The 20,549-nt window shown below is 46.5% G+C and overlaps 2 protein-coding genes across 4 annotated transcripts in view; one reads left to right on the top strand and one right to left on the bottom strand.

Moving 5' to 3' along the window:
- Nucleotides 1-178: 178 nt before the first annotated feature.
- LOC110530331 (uroporphyrinogen decarboxylase) lies at nucleotides 179-5,488 on the top strand. Its single transcript, XM_021613292.2, has 10 exons — nucleotides 179-369; nucleotides 1,108-1,220; nucleotides 1,379-1,458; nucleotides 1,551-1,613; nucleotides 1,804-2,001; nucleotides 2,192-2,353; nucleotides 3,189-3,323; nucleotides 3,848-3,948; nucleotides 4,195-4,261; nucleotides 4,735-5,488. Exons 1-10 carry the CDS (start codon nucleotides 347-349, stop codon nucleotides 4,894-4,896), a joined length of 1,104 nt encoding a protein of 367 aa, XP_021468967.1. The 5' UTR covers nucleotides 179-346; the 3' UTR covers nucleotides 4,897-5,488.
- A 7,766-nt stretch (nucleotides 5,489-13,254) lies between these two features.
- The window catches only part of zswim5 (zinc finger, SWIM-type containing 5), a 65,046-nt gene continuing 57,751 nt past the window's right edge, over nucleotides 13,255-20,549 (bottom strand). For 2 of the 3 annotated variants that reach the window (XM_021613289.2, XM_021613287.2), the window contains exons 9-13: nucleotides 17,810-18,067; nucleotides 16,044-16,179; nucleotides 14,735-14,892; nucleotides 14,430-14,593; nucleotides 13,255-14,309 (exon numbers count right to left, since the gene is read on the bottom strand). In XM_021613289.2, the coding sequence (XP_021468964.2) occupies nucleotides 13,365-14,309; nucleotides 14,430-14,593; nucleotides 14,735-14,892; nucleotides 16,044-16,179; nucleotides 17,810-18,067 (1,661 nt within the window). In that variant the 3' untranslated portion in view covers nucleotides 13,255-13,364. The remainder of the gene's footprint in view (nucleotides 14,310-14,429; nucleotides 14,594-14,734; nucleotides 14,893-16,043; nucleotides 16,180-17,809; nucleotides 18,068-20,549) is intronic. The other variant, XM_021613288.2, reaches the window with a different exon arrangement.

The following is a 20,549-nucleotide window of genomic DNA, read 5'->3' as shown; positions in this document are numbered from 1 at the left end:
CATGCGATGTGAGATCTGATTTAAAATCAGATAATTTGAGTCAGTGAATTGACTTACAAAACATGAAAAGTATCAATCAAAAGATCTTATAAACGGACAACTACCGATATCACAGTGCGCAACATACAAAATTCGAGGTTCGCGAGGCAAAAAGTTTAGACGTAACCATAGTGGTCACATGACTTTCTAAAGATGGCCGCGCCCTGTAGCCGAGGGGTGTGACATAATTTTAGTTGTACAACATTCTGGATGATAGTTAAGAAGCAGGCAGCATTGTGCCACTGACATCTAGGACACGTAAACATAATTTCTACACTTTCTCAACCATTGTATCATCTGTCCCATCATGGAAAATGACGATCTAATACTGTACGTATATTCTGTATACTTAGCTACTCTAAAGCAAGCAATCGTTAGCCGACTAGCTAGCTTACCATTTAGCTTGTATAGAATAATATACATTTTATTGGAAGCGTTACAAAACACTGAACCATTAGCTATCTATCTATTACGTCGACATTCAAGTGCATGCAGTGTTGCTTGTGTTCTTCTCATGCTTGATTGTAGCTAGCTAGTTCTTTTTTTAATTGTGTGCTAAGAAGCTAGCTAGTTAGCTACCCACCATTAACAGCTAACTGATCCAGGCAACTTTGCCTCAGTCACTAAAGGAACACGATGAAGACTTGCAGCATGTCACATTGAAGTATTGTTCGGGGTTAGGCTTGGTACATAAAGCATTTTTGACAGTGTTACTGTGAAGTTGCATGAGAAAGAGAGAACCTGCATAATTTCATTCAACCGTTTCACAATGTGCAGCTGATAACAGAGAGGGGGGACTTATCTTTTTAGATCACATGCTCCTACAGCACTCTATAGTGGGTGGCCAACACGATAGCTAGGATAAGGGGAGGAGTAGGCCTTGCCTCTGATAAGAATATGACCTCATTGTTAAAGTGGTGAAGAATATTACTAACTAAATGTGTCTGTACCTACCTATCTACCTGTTTGAGTGAATGGGTGGGTTGGGAGGGGGAAAACTTCATGTTCTGTTTACATTGCTTTGACAATGTCTCATTCCATCTTTGACATGATATTTTGTTTTTTTAGCCCCAAAGACTTCCCTAAGTTGAAGAATGATGCATTCCTCCGTGCATGCCATGGCCAGGAGACCAATCATGTGCCTGTGTGGTGTATGAGACAGGCTGGACGCTACCTGCCAGGTGGGCCTCACGACACCCTCATATTCACTTCACTGACATAAGAGCCTAACATTAACAAGCACTAGCCCTAAATCAAAGTAGGTTGAGTAGGTTGTTATTGTTTGAGTGGACCCATCCATCCTTTAATGAGTTGCTGGTATTGACGTGTCTGTTTGTAGAGTTCCGTGAGTTCAGAGCTGGGAAGGACTTCTTTGAAACTTGTCGGTCACCTGCAGCCTGCTGCGAACTCACTCTCCAGGTAGCTAAGCAGTACAGGTATAAAACGATCTACAAAACATCTTAGCCTTGATTGATAACGTTCACCTATTATTTTTTGGGGTCTTCTCACAGCCATTGAGACGTTTCCCATTTGATGCTGCCATCATCTTCTCAGATATCCTGGTTATCCCACAGGTAAGAGTAGTCCTTGTCTGACAAAGATCTTTACTCACTTCAATTACAAGTGTTCTTCCTCTTCCTCCTCATTAAAGAAGGTAATCTCTTTGTGTAGTATGTGGAGAGGAGGAAGCACATAACTCAGATACAGTATGAGGAATGGAACTGCCCAATGAATGTCTGGGTGTATGTGTGTTCCTGCTACCAGGCCATGGGTATGGATGTCCAGATGGTGGCAGGAAAGGGCCCTACGTTCCCAGAGCCCCTAAAGGAGCCAGAGGACCTGCTGCTCCTGCAGCCCAAGGTGGACGTCAACAAGGAGCTGGGCTATGTCTTCAAGGCCATCACATTGACACGCCACAAACTGGATGGCAAGGTCCCTCTGATCGGCTTCACTGGTGCCCCGGTGAGATCACACACACACACACACACACACACACACACACACACATATACAGAGAGAGAGAGAACACTTTTCAATAAATAATCTATTGGTTGCTTCAATCGTCAGAAGACATTTTTTTGTTGTATTTTGGTGTTCTTTGACTAGTGGCTTCGGTAAAGTGTCCCATATCATCATCTGTTTTCCCTTGTAGTGGACCCTAATGGCCTATATGATTGAGGGGGGAGGCTCAACAACCCACTCCAAGGCTAAGCGCTGGCTGTACCGCCACCCTGAGGCCAGCCACAAGCTGCTAAAGATGCTGACAGATGTCATCGTAGTGTACCTGCTGGGACAAGTGGCTGCTGGGGCACAGGTAAGCTAGGCATCATGGGAGATTGAGTTCCAGCTGTATCTTACTACAGTTTATCTTCAGGTGCACTGCTAGCTAAGAGTTCTTGCACATGGGAAAATTATCAGGTGAATAGAGGGTAGATCATTTTATTTACAGCACTTAATTGGACAAGGAGAAGACGTTACACTTGCCAGACCATTAATTATTTGATAGCTCAATATCTAGGAACTGATAGAATGTTGATTTTTATTAATGCAGGTCTCTTATAGGGCCCCTGGCATAGGCACATTATACAAAAGACATACACTGAGTGTACCAAACATTATGAACACCGTCCTATTGCGTTGATTCCCCCAGCCTCAGTTCGTTAGGGCATGGACTGTACAAGGTGTTGAAAGCGTTCCACAGGGATGCTGGCCCATGTTGACTCCAATGCTTCCAACAGTTGTGTCAAGTTGGCTGGATGTCCTTTGGGTGGTGGACCATTCTTGAGGAAGCTGTTGAGTGTGAAAAACCCAGCAGTGTGGCACTTTTTAACACACTCAAACCGGTGTGCCTGGCACCTACTACCATACCCCGTTCAAAGGCAGTCACATATTTTGTCATTGCCATTCACCCTCGGAATGGCATACACACACAATCCATGTCTGTCGTCTCAAGGCTTAAAAATCCTTCTTTGACCCGTCTCCTCCTCTTCATCTACACTGATTGATGTGGATATAACAAGTGACATCAATAAGGGATCATAGCTTTCACCTGGATTCACCTGGTCAGTCTGTCATGGAAAGAGTAGGTGTTCCTAATGTTTTGTACACTCAGTGTAGTGCTATGTAGATCCATCCCTGTGTTTACCCAGGCTTTGCAGGTGTTTGAGTCCCATGCTGGCTGTCTGGGCCCAGTGGAGTTCCAGGAGTTCTCCCTGCCCTACCTCCGAGACATCGCCCGTAAGGTCAAGGACCAGCTGAAGGAGTCAGGCCAGGATGTCCCCATGGTGAGCCCACACAGACTGTCATTCACACATCAACACAGACCTCCATTTTGTTTATTTTATTTCACTAGATTTTCAAGACAAGCTTTTGTTTATCATCTCCTACGTTGTCCTTATAAAAGGCTTGCCGTTATTGCGGTGAGATATGTTGGCCAGTGTGATGTGATATTTCACCAGTAGATGGCACTATATAGTCAGATTTTTCTCTACAGGCGGCATCTTAAATAGCCAGAAATGCATTAGAGGTTTTTTTTATGCCTTGAATCATTATATAGCATGTCGTAGGTCTCAGAATCAGCAGTGTAGTGGCGGGTAAATGCAAGTTAACCCAGTTTTTTGCCGAAAAACGCAATGAAACAGTTACTTTTCTTTTCACGCCAACCTGAAGTATTTTTTTTAACCTGTACAACACTGCTCATAATTAAATATTTCACAATTGTTTTGTAATTTTTGTTTTTCACGGGTGTGTCTTTTAAGTTCCCTGGACCATTCTGTAACCCCCCCGTGTCCTGTATGTTCTGTTCCAGATTGTGTTTGCCAAGGACGGCCACTATGGTCTGGAGGACCTCTCTCAGTCCCACTATGAGGTTGTTGGTTTGGATTGGACCATCGATCCACGCTCAGCACGGTAATGGACATGAACCCTTTTCACAGAAAGCAATTGATGATTATGAATCATTCCCAGAGAGTTAGCTTCCTAGACAGTCAATGGCCGAGCCAACGTTTGCAAAAGACGTTTTGTGTCATATGTTTAAATTGTATTGGATTCACAAGTTTATCCTGTCAACAATAAAAATGGGGATGCCTGGCTTTGTCCACTGAACACCTCGTAAATTAACTCTTCCTAACGAGCCTATTGTCTCTGTGATTTCAGAGAGCGGACGGGAGGAAAGGTTAGTCTCCAGGGGAACATGGACCCCTGTGCACTCTATGCCCCCAAGGTAAGCACTGGGTTTTTTTCTGGATCAAAATGGGGCTTAGGTGGTGGGCGTGGCCAATGGTGCAGTCTCCAACTGAACATTTAAGGGCCCTCCTCTTTGCCGCAGACAAACTTCTTGCTTTTTTAAAGCTAATTTCCTGCAATTTTACACTTTTTGCCATGGGGCGAAGAGAACATTTGACAGTTTTAAAGCTATATAAGTCCATTATCCTTTCTACGTACTTCATATCTGGTTTTAGTCGTTTAAGTTTACACTGAAAACGTTTGACCATTCCGAAAATGATTTTATTATATTATTTAAAAAATACATCTAGAATATTGACAAAAGAAAACACATGGTACAGAGAGATGTTTGAGTACAAGCACATGACCCAGCAACCATTGTGTTCTTGAGCCAGGCACTTGCTAACCTCGCTGCTCTTACTTATACGGCACACTTTCAAAAGTGATGCTCATTTGTCTCTGTTTCTACAGGAGCGTATATCAGAGATAGTGAAGAAGATGCTGGAAGGCTTTGGGACCAGAGGGTACATAGCCAACCTGGGCCACGGGCTGTACCCTGACATGGACCCAGAGAATGTGGGTGCCTTTGTAGAAGCTGTCCACACTCACTCTCGCCACCTCAATCTCAAGTAACACCCCCGTCACCAGGCAACATTGACCACAGTCATCATACTAGCAGAGAGCAGCGCCCAAAGAACTAAGCAACATTGCATTGGTTTATAGAGACAATGTATCATGTATTCACAGAAATCCAATCTACCAACAGGTCTTATCAAGTATGTTATCCCAGGACAAATCCAGACTTACGCTATTCCACAAACAATCAGCCGTTTCCAGTTACAATAGTCATTTACAACATGAACAATGTCTACACTGTATTTCTGATCAATTTGCTGTTATTTTAATGGACAAAAAATGTGCTTTTCTTTCAAAAACGAGGACATTTAAGTGACCCCAAACTTTTGAACGGTAGTGTGTGATTTTTCTATTATAAATCATATTTTGGTTATATTCTATAGATAATCCTTGGACAAAAGAAAAACGTAGTGCACGACCTTGTAATATTTCCTATGTGTACCTCTGCTCCGTTTTTTCATCAGGTACTTCATCTTACAACAACATGAAGGGTTTAATGTGATTATCTTGAAAGGTTGTGTGTTGGTCTCATGGCCAACACTGTTGTTTGACTGTGACAAATGTACTAAAGCATAAGCACTTGTGTTTATTTCGCTCTTTGTTTTTATTCAGTCAAAAGCCTTCATCCAGGACTGTTGGTTCAGCTTGTTGTGCTCCATAGATTTGGACCTCTGCAGTTCACCAAAGCTCTCAAGGGAAGCTCCCAATTTGAGATGAATTCGCAATCCTATGTCCACACATCTACCACTATACCACTGGTGCTTGAGATTATCAGGGGAAACTCTTAAATGACAAATGAGATGTACAGTCGTGGCCAAAAGTTTTGAGAATGACACAAATATACATTTTCAGTCTGCTGCCTCAGTTTGTATGATGGCAATTTGCATATACTCCAGAATGTTATGAAGAATGATCAGATGAATTGCAAGTCCCTCTTTGCCATGCAAATGAACTGAATCCTAAAAAAAAAAAATCCACTGCATTTCAGCCCTGCCACAAAAATACCAGCTGACATCATGTCAGTGATTTTCTTGTTAACACAGGTGTGAGTGTTGATGAGGACAAGGCTGGAGATCACTCTGTCATGCTGATTGAGTTCGAATAACAGACTGGAAGCTTCAAAAGGAGGGTGGTGCTTGGAATCATTGTTCTTCCTCTGTCAACCATGGTTACCTGCAAGGAAACATGTGCCGTCATCATTGCTTTGCACAAAAAGGGCTTCACAGGCAAGGATATTGCTGCCAGTAAGATTGCACCTAAATCAACCATTTATCGGATCATCAAGACTTTTGGAGGATGGCCTGGTGTCAAGAAGGGCAGCAAAGAAGCCACATCTCTCCAGGAAAAACATCAGGGGCAGACTGATATTCTGCAAAAGGTACAGGGATTGGACTGCTGAGGACTGGGGTAAAGTAATTTTCTATGAATCCCCTTTCCGATTGTTTGGGGCATCCGGAAAAAAGCTTGTCCGGAGAAGACGAGGTGAGTGCTACCATCAGTCCTGTGTCATGCCAACAGTAAAGCATCTTGAGACCATTCATGTGTGGGGTTGCTTCTCAGCCAAGGGAGTGGGCTCACTCACAATTTTGCCTAAGAACACAGCCATGAATAAAGAATGGTACCAACACATCCTCCGAGAGCAACTTCCCCCAACCATCCAGGAAAAGCTTGGTGACGAACAATGCCGTTTCCAGCATAATGGAGCACCTTGCCATAAGGCAAAAGTGATAACCAAGTGACTTGGGGAACAAAACATCGATATTTTGAGTCCATGGCCAGGAAACTCCCCAGACCTTAATCCCATTGAGAACTTGTGGTCAATCCTCAAGAGGCGGGTGGACAAACAAAAACCCACAAATTCTGACAAACTCCAAGCATTGATTATGCAAGAATGGGCTGCCATCAGTCAGGATGTGGCCCAGAAGTTAATTGACAGCATGCCAGGACGGATTGCAGAGGTCTTGAAAAAGAAGGGTCAACACGGCAAATATTGACTCTTTGCATTAACTTCATGTAATTGTCCAAATCTTTTGAAATGCTTGTAATTATACTTCACTATTCCATAGTAACATCTGACAAAAATATCTGAAGACACTGAGGCAGCAGACTTTGTGAAAATGTATATTTGTGTCATTCTCAAAACTTTTGGCCACGACTGTAGTGAGGGGCTGGGAGTCGGGGATGTAGTGAGGGGCTGAGAGTCGGATGTAGTGAGGGGCTGGGAGTCGGGGATGTAGTGAGGGGCTGGGAGTCGGGGATGTAGTGAGGGGCTGGGAGTCGGGGATGTAGTGAGGGGCTGGGAGTCGGGGATGTAGTGAGGGGCTGAGAGTCGGGATGTAGTGAGGGGCTGGGAGTCGGGGATGTAGTGAGGGGCTGGGAGTCGGGGATGTAGTGAGGGGCTGGGAGTCGGGGATGTAGTGAGGGGCTGGGAGTCGGGGATGTAGTGAGGGGCTGGGAGTCGGGGATGTAGTGAGGGGCTGGGAGTCGGGGATGTAGTGAGGGGCTGAGAGTCGGATGTAGTGAGGGGCTGAGAGTCGGGGATGTAGTGAGGGGCTGAGAGTCGGGGATGTAGTGAGGGGCTGAGAGTCGGAGATGTAGTGAGGGGCTGGGAGTCGGGGATGTAGTGAGGGGCTGGGAGTCGGGGATGGGTATGGTTGGCACACTGTACATGATTTTTTTTTAAACCATTTCCAGAACAAATCTATCCAGGCTTCATTTGTTTCCATTTTAAACATGCATATAAAAAATGGCTTAATTTTATTACTTATTTTGGTTTAAAAGGAAATTATTATCATTACAGACTGATATTTACATGAGGAATAAAGACAGTTAATCCCAATGGGTGTTTTTCTCTGAAAGGAAGCTAAAAGCACTAGAGATAAGTAGTGGTACAAATCCAGTTGTTTTTGTTGTTGGAATTGTGGGCATAGGATTCCACAAAAATGCATCATGTTTTGGTTTGTTGTCCTTCACGGATGCTCCTTGATTTGCTGTGTGAAACATTGATAGAGGAAGTAGCTCTGCCTAGGAGTCTCCTGATTGGCTTGATGTCTGACCCTCAAGCCGCGGCGGTGGCACACTCCTTTTCAGCTGGACCCAAACGGCAAGTTGTTGTGACAATGCAGGATTAACCCGACTTTGTGTTGTGAGGTGCTGTTCCCTGTCAGCCAATGTGAAGAAAACAAAATCAACATAAAAAACAATTAATTTGCTGATCAGTGCTATCATTTTACACTTCGCTGTTTAAGGACCAAGTAGAGCAAGGCTATGTTTTCTTGTTTCTCCCCATGTGCATGCGTTACGTCATGGGCTTTTCAGGCATTATTTTTTAAATGCAACAATGAATCTGGTGCTTAAAAAAAAACTCAAGGCCTCCTTACATAGAGGACCAAGGGGCTGGATTGTGGGGGTCTCAGGCACAATCTCTCAGCAAATCAGCAGGCCTGAAAATCCAATCTGCTCCTGGAGACAGCAGGCTGTACATCATTTGTCAGGGACTGGCATCATCAGTGCTTTATCGTATGGGCTGCCGTAGACTGTGATTGATTTGAAATATTAACATAGGGCAATGGAGAAGCCCACATCAGACTTCTCGGTGAGGAGTCGCTGGCTGGCTCCAATGTTTCATACTGTAGCCACTATGGAAAAAGTGAAGACAATATTTTGTGGGAATGTGATATTGGCACTGTCATTACGCAGCCTTTGTCTGGATTCCATCTTGTGACCTGTGCTTTAGAAAGCCACTGACATGTCATTGTGTTAAGGTCACTGTCCCTTGTAAACATTCATCTTTGTAATATATTCACACTGTATGAGTTGTGCCATTACACAAAGTGGGTGTTGAAAGAAATATGCTTGTCAGTCCCCAACTTGGTCAGAGAGTAATGTGCTGTTTGTTCCTGTCACATTATCGCTAGTTAACATGGAGCCAAATGATGGTGGAGCTGGATGACACAGATACTAGAGGGAGCCTAACTCCCTGTGGTCCAGCCTTGACTCATCTATCACCATCATCTCTATTGTTCCATAGCTAAGACCACAGTCATTCATCTCCCCAGTCCCCACACCCAAGCATTTCTCAATAAAGGATTCAATCCAATATGATCCAAAGAAAGAATCATTTGGAATGGATAGAATCATAAGGCCACTGCAGTTACTCCTTTTCATTAGCTCTCCCCCAAGCGCCTTCCTCCCTGATCCCTCCTTCACCCCACCCAGCCTCTCACACACCCCAATTACTGAGGGATGTTAGAAAGCCAGAGCGGCAGGACAAAGCTCTCCAAATCAGCTCCCTGAAGAACGAGATGTTTGTTAATGCTGACAGCACAACCTACCATCCAAGAGAGAGAGAGAGAACTTAAGACTCACCTGCCAAACAGTACGTAGACAGTCAGAGTGCTCTCGGAGCATGAGTTTGTGCCAATTTGGAGGTGGACTTGGCCACCGGAGGAATTTCCTCCACCTGTTGGTCCTTGCTGGGGTTCGACTGACCAATTGTCTACTAATAAACATACAGCGCAACCCTAGTGTTCGAACGAAGCACCTGCCTTCAGGACCACATAAGCAATCTGGTGCATCCCAGCATTCGTCTCACATCGATGCCTGTTCTCTCCACTCTTTCCCCCAGCTGACAGCCTCAGCAGCCGACACAGGAACCACACAGCAAGGTGGGGGAGCCAATTACTCGTCTGTCTCTTCCCTACATGTCACTTCAGCTAAATCACCCCCCTCTACAGGAGCACAAACACTCCCCAGTGGAGCAGAGGGGGAGGGGGAGGGGGGCTGGGCCCAGCCGCCATCCATATTTCAGCAGGCAAACTCTGTGCTCCCTGTCCAAAACACAATGACAGAGCCCATCTGTGAAGCACTCCCCCATGGATAGGCCAGGGGAGAAGCCGTGTAGTTTGTACAAGCAGGTCCGAAGAGTATTGGGCTTGTTGACAGCATCACCACCCAGCGTACCAATCACTCTGACATTTGGTTTTCATGGTGTTTACAGTTGTAACAGATTGGCTCGTACAGCAGCAGCAAAAAAAACACCCCTACCTTTAACCCAGGATAAAATTAGAGCTAAACCAACCTGTCAGTCAACAAGCACGTACAGCACATTCAATATCAGCCAACATATATTCCGGTTTTTGGTCACCACTGAATCCCAAAACCGATTCATAGAATTCACTGTCAGTCCAATCCCATGTGTAGGAGGTAACAGAACAAATTGAGGTGGTGTTCTATTAAGAACAGAATGGGAATCGGACAGTTGAGAGCTGTCTGCTGCGATAATTAATAAGCTCATTTAGAGAGGCAATCAATCTGGGCTGGAGACGTGCTGCCTGCCTCTCACACACACTTAGGATTCTTTATGACCTGATTCACAGGTTTAGCTCCATGAATGCCCTAATGAATGAGAATTGCAATGAGATAGAGTCTTATTAGAGGAGAAATCACAACTACACCGACAGGAATAGAGTGGCACCTAAAGTGAGAGAAGACAGTTTTTAGAAAGTAGCAGGAGTCAATATACGTGTTTCACACTTTATTCATAGAAAAGCACTGAGATTCCAACACAAATGATATAAAATGGTAGTAGCGTTACATAAATAGTAATAAATTGTTTTATAGACATTAGCTCAAGAGGTTGCACAAACTGTTGATAAACTATACTTCTGTGGCAACAAATACTGGATACCTTTTTTTATTTTTTATAAATCAGTAGCACAAAGAGGCAACAAACACTTTCCCTTAAATAAAAAAAGAATCAAACCGTAGATGAACTAGTGAACAATCTACCAGTGATTATTATTACTTCCTTCTAAATTCTAGTGACAGGTCAAAACACTGGTACAGTTAACACAGACACAGAGTATGGGAGAGAGAAATTAAAAGCCAGAGGAGTTTCCCTCCTACTTTTTTTGCAATGCCGTAGAACCAACTACTTCAGCGACAGAAAATGCTTGCTGTTTGACGTGTGTATATAACAGGCAGGTTGACATTAAACTGCAATCTTGTTTTGTCCACTCGTTGTAACTCACAAATCTCAGATTCAAGTAGTGGTTAATATTTGTGGCAGCTAAGTGAATGACAAAACAGAGGAGGCTGCCGTAGGTTGGTAGGTTGGTTTGGAAAGCAGGTGTTATGTCGTGGTGCATATGGCACTGGTACAGGCAGTGCTGCAGTCTTACTGAATCCTGTGACTAACGTTTGGGAGGAAGTTAACTAAATCTTTTTAAAAGAGAAGGAATAAAGACCAGCGATGGATGGAAGGAAGGAGCAGAATAAGTCAACTGCTCCGTAGGGGTTGTAGAGAATGGTTAAGAGCATGGCCATGGTCGTTCAGGTGAAGTGAACTGAATAGGCTTAAAAGCATGAAGAAATACAAGGGAGGACGATAGGGGTTGGCAAAACAGACTCCCCCACTCATATTCTCTGCCAGTTCCTTATTTTGCGTGGGGCATGCAGGGTTTTTATTTTCATTTATTTTGGACCATTGTTCTCCTTAAACTCTCGTTACCATGTCAAGTGCTGACACGGGTACTTTGAGAAGACACTAAAGGCTTAAGTCCAAAGAGAGAAATTGTACATTAAATTGGTCAAAGGCAACGTCCGTCCCAATTTGCAGCATGTGCAGGCTACTTACAAATACAAACATGCCGTGTCTTGCCTCGTCTGTTCTCTTTAGGATAGTGGCGAGCCCCCCTCAGACATTCGTCTGGGTGACTCCAGAGAAGGGGACCAAACCACCAAGTGGTTTCTGCATAGTCAGGTTGCTTTCTTTTCATAATGGTATGCCTGCTTTTCTAATTTCGAAATAACATGCTTCCTCTTAGAAAACACTGCAAAAACTAAACAAAACATACAAATAAAAAAAAAAACCGACTCAAAATTCAGAGAAATGTACACAGGAGCACCTGAGAAATGTATTTTCATCTAACTGCCCTCACATTCCCAGCCCACAACACATTCAAGTATCCCACAAAAACAAAAACACACAGTTATCATAAATAATTATAACTTTACAATTTTCTTAATTGACACTTTCATATTTACAATATCTTAAATGCTTATGCTACTACTTTTTTTTTGTTGTTTTTGTTTCTTTAAGTGATTCCCTGAGAACTGAGTTGAGCATCTCTTTTCTCTTTTCTGTCGTCGTTTCTTTACTGCACTACGCCAGACAGACGGTGGACTTCTGTGGCCCGAGGTCACCTGGAATGTGGAAGCTGACATGGAACGCTTTTCATAGCCTCAACATTTATCCTCAAATGTTTGTGTCTAATATTCCTATTTGTGCATGTTAAATATAGCTATGCTGTTTGTATTCCTAGTACTCATTCACACACAGATGATTCTAACGATCGATAAATAATTGCTCAAGCAGACAGAATGGTGTCGAGAGTACATGACATTTGTGAAGTGCTTGTATAACAATAATACTATGGCTAATATAAAACTTTCCCCACAGGGTCTGAGAGGTTGATAGTTCTGGTTAGGCTTGTATGTGGAATACTAACCCCAACCGGCTACACCAAGGCATGTTGTCAAAAAGTACACGTTCATACACGTTTTGCTTTGAAAGATACAAGATGTTTTTCAGCAATGGTATTTCCACATGTTATAAACCCAAACTCTGACAACACAAGCCACTCCTCACAGACCCAAACCCACAGTGGCAGTATCACTCTCAGGCCAGTCAATCCATCTTTCTGTGATCGAATCCAAATACCAATCTGCCGCAACCGGTCTCTCTCTCTCTCTCTCTCTCTGTACATCGGTCTCTTTTTGAATGGTACCTTCACTAGAAATAGGAGATACCAGACAAATGGATCAGGCTACACTCAGGAAAGGTGGTAGAGAATATGTGAGAGATATGTGAGGAGGACTCTGTATGTACCTGATGAGTCTGGCATATTTAGGCTTGGCTCCTGGACCTGACACATCCAAGTTCAGCATTCCACCTCCTCCACACATGAGGCCTTTTAACAGGAAAAGTTTAAAGCTGACCCTTGGAATACGATCGAGGTATAACAGTAAGTCAACACTATGTGCGTCAGTGTTTTTTGGAATGACAGGTTTTCTTTCCTTCAAAAACCACTCGTATCTCACCACAGCAGACATCATTCCCTGGCTCAAAATACCCTATACATCATTTGGTTTTTCATTATTTGCCACCTCAATGTTTTTTCATCATTATCATAATCTTTTTCAAACGTTTTTGTATTCAGACAAAAACCCCCCTCTGCAGTCTTTACCTAGCAGAGTAACATTGCCAACAAATATTGGTTGTCGCTCACAAGAAGAAGAAAAAACTGACAACCCCCCCCCCCCCCCCCCCCCCCCCCACGGACAAATATAGTATTTGACACGTAAATGACAAAATAAATGGAAATGAAAACTTAAATACATGATTAATTGGAAATAAAAAGGTGTTCCCCATATTGCCTGTCCTGTTGGGGGAACCCCAGGGGTCAGCCGAAGCGTTCCCGTACCAACATCATGAGTTTCTTCTTGCCCTTGTAGATCTGTTTGAGGTTGTCTATAAACTGGGCAAACTGGATGTGTCCGTCCTGGGCCAGTAGGAAGGTCTCTCTGGCCTTACTGAGGAACTCTATGAATTCTCCGTAGTGTCTGGGGCTGATGTGAGTGAGCCGGGAGTGGGTTGTGTTGATGTAGGCGCTGATAGTGGCGTCCAGCAGCTGCCGGAGCGGAGCCTTGTCCGTGGACATGAGCTTCCCAGAGTTCCGTCGCCCGGGGATACCGGCCAGGCCCGGGGCCGTCATGGTGCAGCGACGCAGGATGTCCGAGAGCACGGTGGCGCAGTGCACGCTCTTCACCACCAGGGGGATGATGGCGGCCAGCTCGTTCTTGCCCAGCGAGTGGGACAGGGCGCAGGCCCAGAGCACGTCGTTGATGGCCGGGTGGGTGTCCTGGTTGTAAGCCAGGTTGAGGTGGGTCATGGCCAGCGAGGCCAGCTTGAAGGCTCGGAGTGGGTAGCCGCGGTGCTCCATGTAGCGGGCGATGGTGAACAGCTGAGAGTACGTCATGCCTGTGGAGGCGGCGTCGATGACGATCTGGTAGGCCGTCTCGAAGGCGATGTGGTCCTTCTCGCAGAGCGTGAGGGCCGAGAGGGCGCAGTTCTGGGGGTCCTTCATGGCACACTGCAGGGCCAGCGTCCGGGCGCAGCTAGCCAACTCCTCTCTCTGGGGATAGTCCAGGCTGAGGCGCAGGATGGTGTTGTGGGACATGACGGTGGCTGCGACGATGCTGGTGGCCTCGGTGGGGGTGAACAGGGTGTACCAGCTCTGGAGGATGCTCACCAGCGCTCGTAGACCCACCTCTGTGGCACAGGTGACCAGCCAGCGCACCATCTCCCTGCGTCTCCAGTTCAGAGTAGACAGAGTCATCCTCATTACCTGCAGAGAGAGAGACATGTTGAAACACGTCAGACAAGGCAGGGTGCACAGTAATTCAACACTCACCAGCACATTTTTTCAATGTCACACACTGCTTACTATCCATCTAGCCATCAGTACCTGCAGGCCCAGCTCCAGAGCTACATTGAGCAGGGTGATGTCTGGGGGGTTGTCAGCCGGAGTGGCGATCTTGAAAGCATCCTGGGCCAGTTTGAAGATGAGGGAGGAGGAGTGGATGTTCTTCTGGATGGCCTCCAGCACCGTCCGCAATCTCAACATATCTCCTGGAGGTACAAACAACAGTTAGTATGTGTACTGTGGTGTTCTGTAGTGGTGGACAAGTCCTTGGGAGTGTTTATCTGGTAGTGGCGTGGTTAAATGTTTTGGGTGTGTGTGCGCATTGTTGTAACTAGAGCTGAGCTGACCTTTGGCTGCGGTGAGCATGGTGGAGGCCAGCTCACACTGCTGAGACTCCAGGTGGCCTAGGGTGAACCAGCGCGGGTAGCGGCTGGGCACCATGCTGATGCCATGGTGGGGGTGACCCAAGTCTCCCGAGGGACCAGTCGACTCTAACACAGGGAGCCTAGAGGATACACACAGAGAGACGGAGAGTGATGAGATGAGTTATTATGATAAAGAAAACATTTTCTATTCAAAATTGAACTGTAAAAAATGTTTCCAAGCCTACAGCATTATTACACTGCCTCGTCCCATCTCAAGTCTGTATAGCTGCATTAGAGGTCTCTGAAACACACACCAGTCTGTATAGCTGCATTAGAGGTCTCTGAAACACACACCAGTCTGTATAGCTGCATTGGAGGTCTCCCCCCCCCCCCCATGTCTACATATGCACGAATGTGTGTACATCCGAGCTTGCACGTGTGTGCTTGTGTGCAGCCCTAAGCCCCGTTATGGATTGTGTATTAGCCAGGACCCTGAGGAATCTCAGCAGGATAATCATACCGCAGTACAGATGGGGATTATTCAGTCATAGGGATTCATCATCCAGCCTCTCAATATATAGATACAAGTAGAGGGAGGGAGCCCCCAGTGTCCGGTCTGGTGTGTGAAGTCATGAGCTCGGCTGGTCGGCTAATGCATAGCAACCTAGCAGTGCCAAAAGCCCTGGTCTGCCATAAAAAGCCTATATAAATGATGATCGCCAGAACGGCCCAAATAAAATCATTTTTTGACGCCAGTTTTGGGCTCTAAAATATATGATTAAGTTTGATGCCCATGGTGAAGTTGCTACAAATGGAGATATTTCATTAAATAGTTATCCCCTCTGACTACTACATGTGTCGTCACACAGGACCACGTGCTGACACAGACCAATCACGGGCCAGGCAGGCTACGAGGAGGCTCCCTGTCGACTCCGGCAGGATTAAAACGACTACGTCGACAATGACTCTTTGCTAGTTACAGTCAAATTCAAACCATTCCGACTTCATGCGCCCTCGGGAGTTTTCCATAGGACTTCATGTGGATGACGTCAGCGCTATCACTATCTACTGGTTTGAATGTCTCGGACTCTGGCACTGTGACACAGCCAGATAGACGCATCACATTATGTTGACAATAAAACATGATACGTTTCTAAGTGTTAATAGTAAAATGGTGTGTTCTTTTTGTAATAGCTAAATGGTTTTGAATGCCAGAGACACATACAGGTGCTTGAAACAGAGCAATGAGCCTGAATAGGGTTGGATATGAATGTAGGTTGGGGGATCTTACCTCATGGCCCGCAGTGCTAGTTTGTAGGCCAGGTCTGTGTCATGGGGAAGCAGGGCTGAGAACAGGTACTTGGCAAAGGTGTGCATGGGAACGCTTTCCCTGTGGATGACTTCACCCAGGCCACTGAACGGACCCCCTGAACACACAGACAGAGAGTTGTCACAAAGTACATCAGAATTGTCACCGTCATTCATATCTTGGAGTCCAGCCACACACACTTATGATTTGGCTCAGTTTTTTGATGAATATTCAAAGTATACCAGTATAAACAGCTAATGGCTCAAAGTAGAGCAGTGAATAAAAGCAATATTAGGTTATACCTCTCCCAACCTGATGGGGGCGACAGAGCAGACAGCAAACCATACACTCACTGCCCATTGGGTATTAACCAAATCTCTCCTCCCTAGCAGCGACAGATGTCTGCTCTAGGATTACACCGCTAACATTCCCTAAAGCCCCAGATGGGGGAGGGCTATAGCATAGCTAGCATGGGGAAGCAGGAGAAAGGGGGTTGGACCGTGTTAAAAGGCCAGGGTTGAGATCCATTTTCAGCTGGGTGTTGCGAGGCAGGACCAGTGGAGGGGAGCCAGGTGGGAGAGAGGGATGGGACAGCTAAAGAGAAAGGGTGGCATGAAACGAGATAGAGGCAGGGAGGGAGAGGCGGAAGGAGAGAGAGAGGAAGGAAGAAATAGAGTGAGAGCAGCAAGCAGGGCAGATAGAGATATGGAGGGTGAACGAATAGAACGGGACAGCGAGGGAGGATAAGTGAGACAGCGAGGGAGGATTAATGAGACAGCGAGGGAGGATAATGAGACAGCGAGGGAGGATAGTGAGACAGCGAGGGAGGATAGTGAGACAGCGAGGGAGGATAGGTGAGACAGCGAGGGAGGACAGGTGAGACAGCGAGGGAGGACAAGTGAGACCGCGAGGGAGGACAAGTGAGACCGCGAGGGAGGACAAGTGAGACCGCGAGGGAGGACAAGTGAGACCGCGAGGGAGGACAAGTGAGACCGCGAGGGAGGACAAGTGAGACCGCGAGGGAGGACAAGTGAGACCGCGAGGGAGGACAAGTGAGACCGCGAGGGAGGACAAGTGAGACCGCGAGGGAGGACAAGTGAGACCGCGAGGGAGGACAAGTGAGACCGCGAGGGAGGACAAGTGAGACCGCGAGGGAGGACAAGTGAGACACCGAGGGAGGATAGGTGAGACACCGAGGGAGGATAAGTGAGACAGCGAGGGAGGATAGTGAGACAGCGAGGGAGGATGAGTGAGACACAGAGGGAGGATGAGTGAGACACCGAGGGAGGATAGGTGAGACCGCGAGGGAGGATAGGTGAGACCGCGAGGGAGGATAGGTGAGACCACGAGTGAGGATAGGTGAGACCGCGAGGGAGGATAGGTGAGACCACGAGGGAGGATAAGTGAGACACCGAGGGAGGATAGGTGAGACCGCGAGGGAGGATAGGTGAGACCGCGAGTGAGGATAGGTGAGACCACGAGGGAGGATAAGTGAGACAGCGAGGGAGGATAAGTGAGACAGCGAGGGAGGATAAGTGAGACAGCGAGGGAGGATAAGTGAGACAGCGAGGGAGGATAAGTGAGACAGCGAGGGAGGATAAGTGAGACAGCGAGGGAGGATAAGTGAGACAGCGAGGGAGGATAAGTGAGACAAAGAGTGAGGGAGAGTGAAGGCAACAGAGAAGATAGACAATAAAATGAGACGAGTGGAGGACAATAATATAATACAATACAAATAGCCTTCATACCTTCCAGTAGGAGGATAGCCTGTTTTCTCAGCGTCTGGACCAGCAGATCATCCAGCTCCATCTCCTGCAGCTTGGCCACGATCTGCTCCTCGTTCCGACACACCTTGTCCTGGGCATAGAGACCTTCAGGCATCACACGCTGCTGCCCCATGCCCATCAGCGCCACCTCCAGGGCCAGTGCCAGGTAGGACTCCCCGCCATCCGGGCAACCCCACACGGGCACATGATGGTACACAGGCGGCTTGGGCTCTCCAGAGTCTGAAGAGAGAGGTTTTTAGTTTATACGGATGGTCATGGAAGTGAGACTTCATTCTACTAAACCTTTTTTCAAACTTTTAGGTCAATTAGAACCAATTGTCAATTGCAACAATGATCTAGCAGGGTTATGAGACATTGCTAGAATCTAACACTAATCCAAAACGGCTGTCTGGTATCACTTTTTTTTTTGTTGCCTGAAAGGTGCTGGGTGTGGAAAGCAGCTGCCACAGACAGGAACCTCTCTCTAGCTCCACATCTACAGGAACCTCTCTCTAGCTCCACATCTACAGGAACCTCTCTCTAGCTCCACATCTACAGGAACCTCTCTCTAGCTCCACATCTACAGGAACCTCTCTCTAGCTCCACATCTACAGGAACCTCTCTAGCTCCACATCTACAGGAACCTCTCTCTGGGGCAGCAGCGTGTGATGCCTGAAGGCCTCTATGCCCAGGACAAGGTGTGTCGCAACGAGGAGCAGATCGTGGCCACATCTACAGGAACCTCTCCCTAGCTCCACTTCCCCCCCCCCAAGGCAGCTGTGGATGCCAGGCAGCACCAGAGGTGTCCCTGAGGTCCCAGAAAAACACTAACATCTGCTGACAGGAACTAAGATCCAACCCACGGCCGGCTTACGCTTAAATCACCCTGGCAAATTATCCCTCCCCCCTACGACAATCCTGTTTATTACAGGGGGAGGGGAGAGAATATCAGTGATTTTCCCTTCATGCCGCTGGATCAAAACAACCTCTAGTCACCAATGGAGCGTCCAGGAGCTTTTCAATAACACGCCGCTTTGTTGTCATGCCTCTGGAAATATTTGACCTCTCGAATTACATGTAGGTCTGACCCATTTACGCTGTATATGTACTGTACCCCTTTATGTACTGTACCCATCTACTTCAAAAAAATATACAAACACGTTTTAGGCAACACTGGATATATGCTTTAGAACTTATTTGTCCATAGGAGTTGCTAACTAGATGTGAAGGAGGTTTGATATGAGTGGACATAAGCCTTGGGCTTCTAGGTTTTTTGGCATGTGTTGTGTGAGGTCAGTGCCAAGGTGGATTTAACCATGTGGAATCCCGGGCGACCAGAGTTTGTTCTCATACGGCAACCACAGTAGTTAGCCTCCATGTTTCCCTCCCTCCACTGTTATGGCTCAGGCTCTGCTGATGTGTAAAGACTGGGGACAGCTGCTCCCTGATTGGTCAGAATTCAAGTTAAGTCCGGCCTCCAAACCAGATGTTTCCAGCTACTCACCAGAACCAAACAAAGGACTGTGATGATGACGGCCCTATAAGCCATAAGCCACACACTTCCTCGCTCCCTCTCTCTAACACTCACACTCTCTCTCTCTCTAACACTCACACTCTCTCTCTCTCTCTCTCTCTCTCTCTCTAACACTCACACTCTCTCTCTCTCTAACACTCACACTCTCTCTCTCTCTAACACTCACACTCTCTCTCTCTCTAACACTCACACTCTCTCTCTCTCTAACACTCACACTCTCTCTCTCTCTAACACTCACTCACTCTAGCACACTCTCTCCCTAGCACACTCTCTCCCTAGCACACTCTCTCCCTAGCACACTCTCTCCCTAGCACACTCTCTCCCTAGCACACTCTCTCCCTAGCACACTCTCTCCCTAGCACACTCTCTCCCTAGCACACTCTCTCCCTAGCACACTCTCTCCCTAGCACACTCTCTCCCTAGCACACTCTCTCCCTAGCACACTCTCTCCCTAGCACACTCTCTCCCTAGCACACTCTCTCCCTAGCACACTCTCTCCCTAGCACACTCTCTCCCTAGCACACTCTCTCCCTAGCACACTCTCTCCCTAGCACACTCTCTCCCTAGCACACTCTCTCCCTAACACACTCTCACCCTAACACACTCTCACCCTAACACACTCTCACCCTAACACACTCTCACCCTAACACACTCTCACCCTAACACACTCTCACCCTAACACACTCTCACCCTAACACACTCTCACCCTAACACACTCTCACCCTAACACACTCTCACCCTAACACACTCTCACCCTAACACACTCTCACCCTAACACACTCTCACCCTAACACACTCTCACCCTCTGCCCACCCAAATCACCATACCACTCGCCAGGATTGTTCCGGCACACAATGCCTCCCTGTAGGTTTGTCACAATAGGTCGTATCAAATCCCTGCTCTCTGTTTGGCTGGGCTAAAGAATGTATGGACTGCAAATGTTGTTGGACTTGATCCATTTTCCACCACTGTGTAGGCTGGATGACCTTTCTGCAACACAGCCATTCATCTCAGGGCTGCTTACAAGAGGACCATGAGGAGGGTGACAGACCAGGACTGGACTGAATGGGTGACTTTGCAATTGATTAGTTTTGGGACAAAATAAAAAAATTTGACCAGTTTGGTTTAAGTTGAGTGAAATGGTTGCTGGTTTACTTGGCCAAATTGTATGGGACTGTACTGTATGGG

The sequence above is a fragment of the Oncorhynchus mykiss genome, chromosome 8 (assembly GCF_013265735.2).
Source record: "Oncorhynchus mykiss isolate Arlee chromosome 8, USDA_OmykA_1.1, whole genome shotgun sequence".
In the NCBI taxonomy this organism is placed as follows: domain Eukaryota; kingdom Metazoa; phylum Chordata; class Actinopteri; order Salmoniformes; family Salmonidae; genus Oncorhynchus; species Oncorhynchus mykiss.
The sequence above is the reverse complement of the archived record's forward strand: the minus strand, read 5'-3'. Positions and strand labels throughout refer to the sequence as shown.

What these genes read in the sequence shown, in the direction of transcription:
- LOC110530331 (XM_021613292.2), top strand. Translation starts at nt 347, where the DNA reads ATGGAAAATGACGATCTAATACT. An exon ending in ATATCCTGGTTATCCCACAG is followed by an intron (nt 1,614 to 1,803) that starts GTAAGAGTAGTC and finishes TCCTGCTACCAG; the next exon opens with GCCATGGGTATGGATGTCCA. An exon ending in GTGCACTCTATGCCCCCAAG is followed by an intron (nt 4,262 to 4,734) that starts GTAAGCACTGGG and finishes CTGTTTCTACAG; the next exon opens with GAGCGTATATCAGAGATAGT.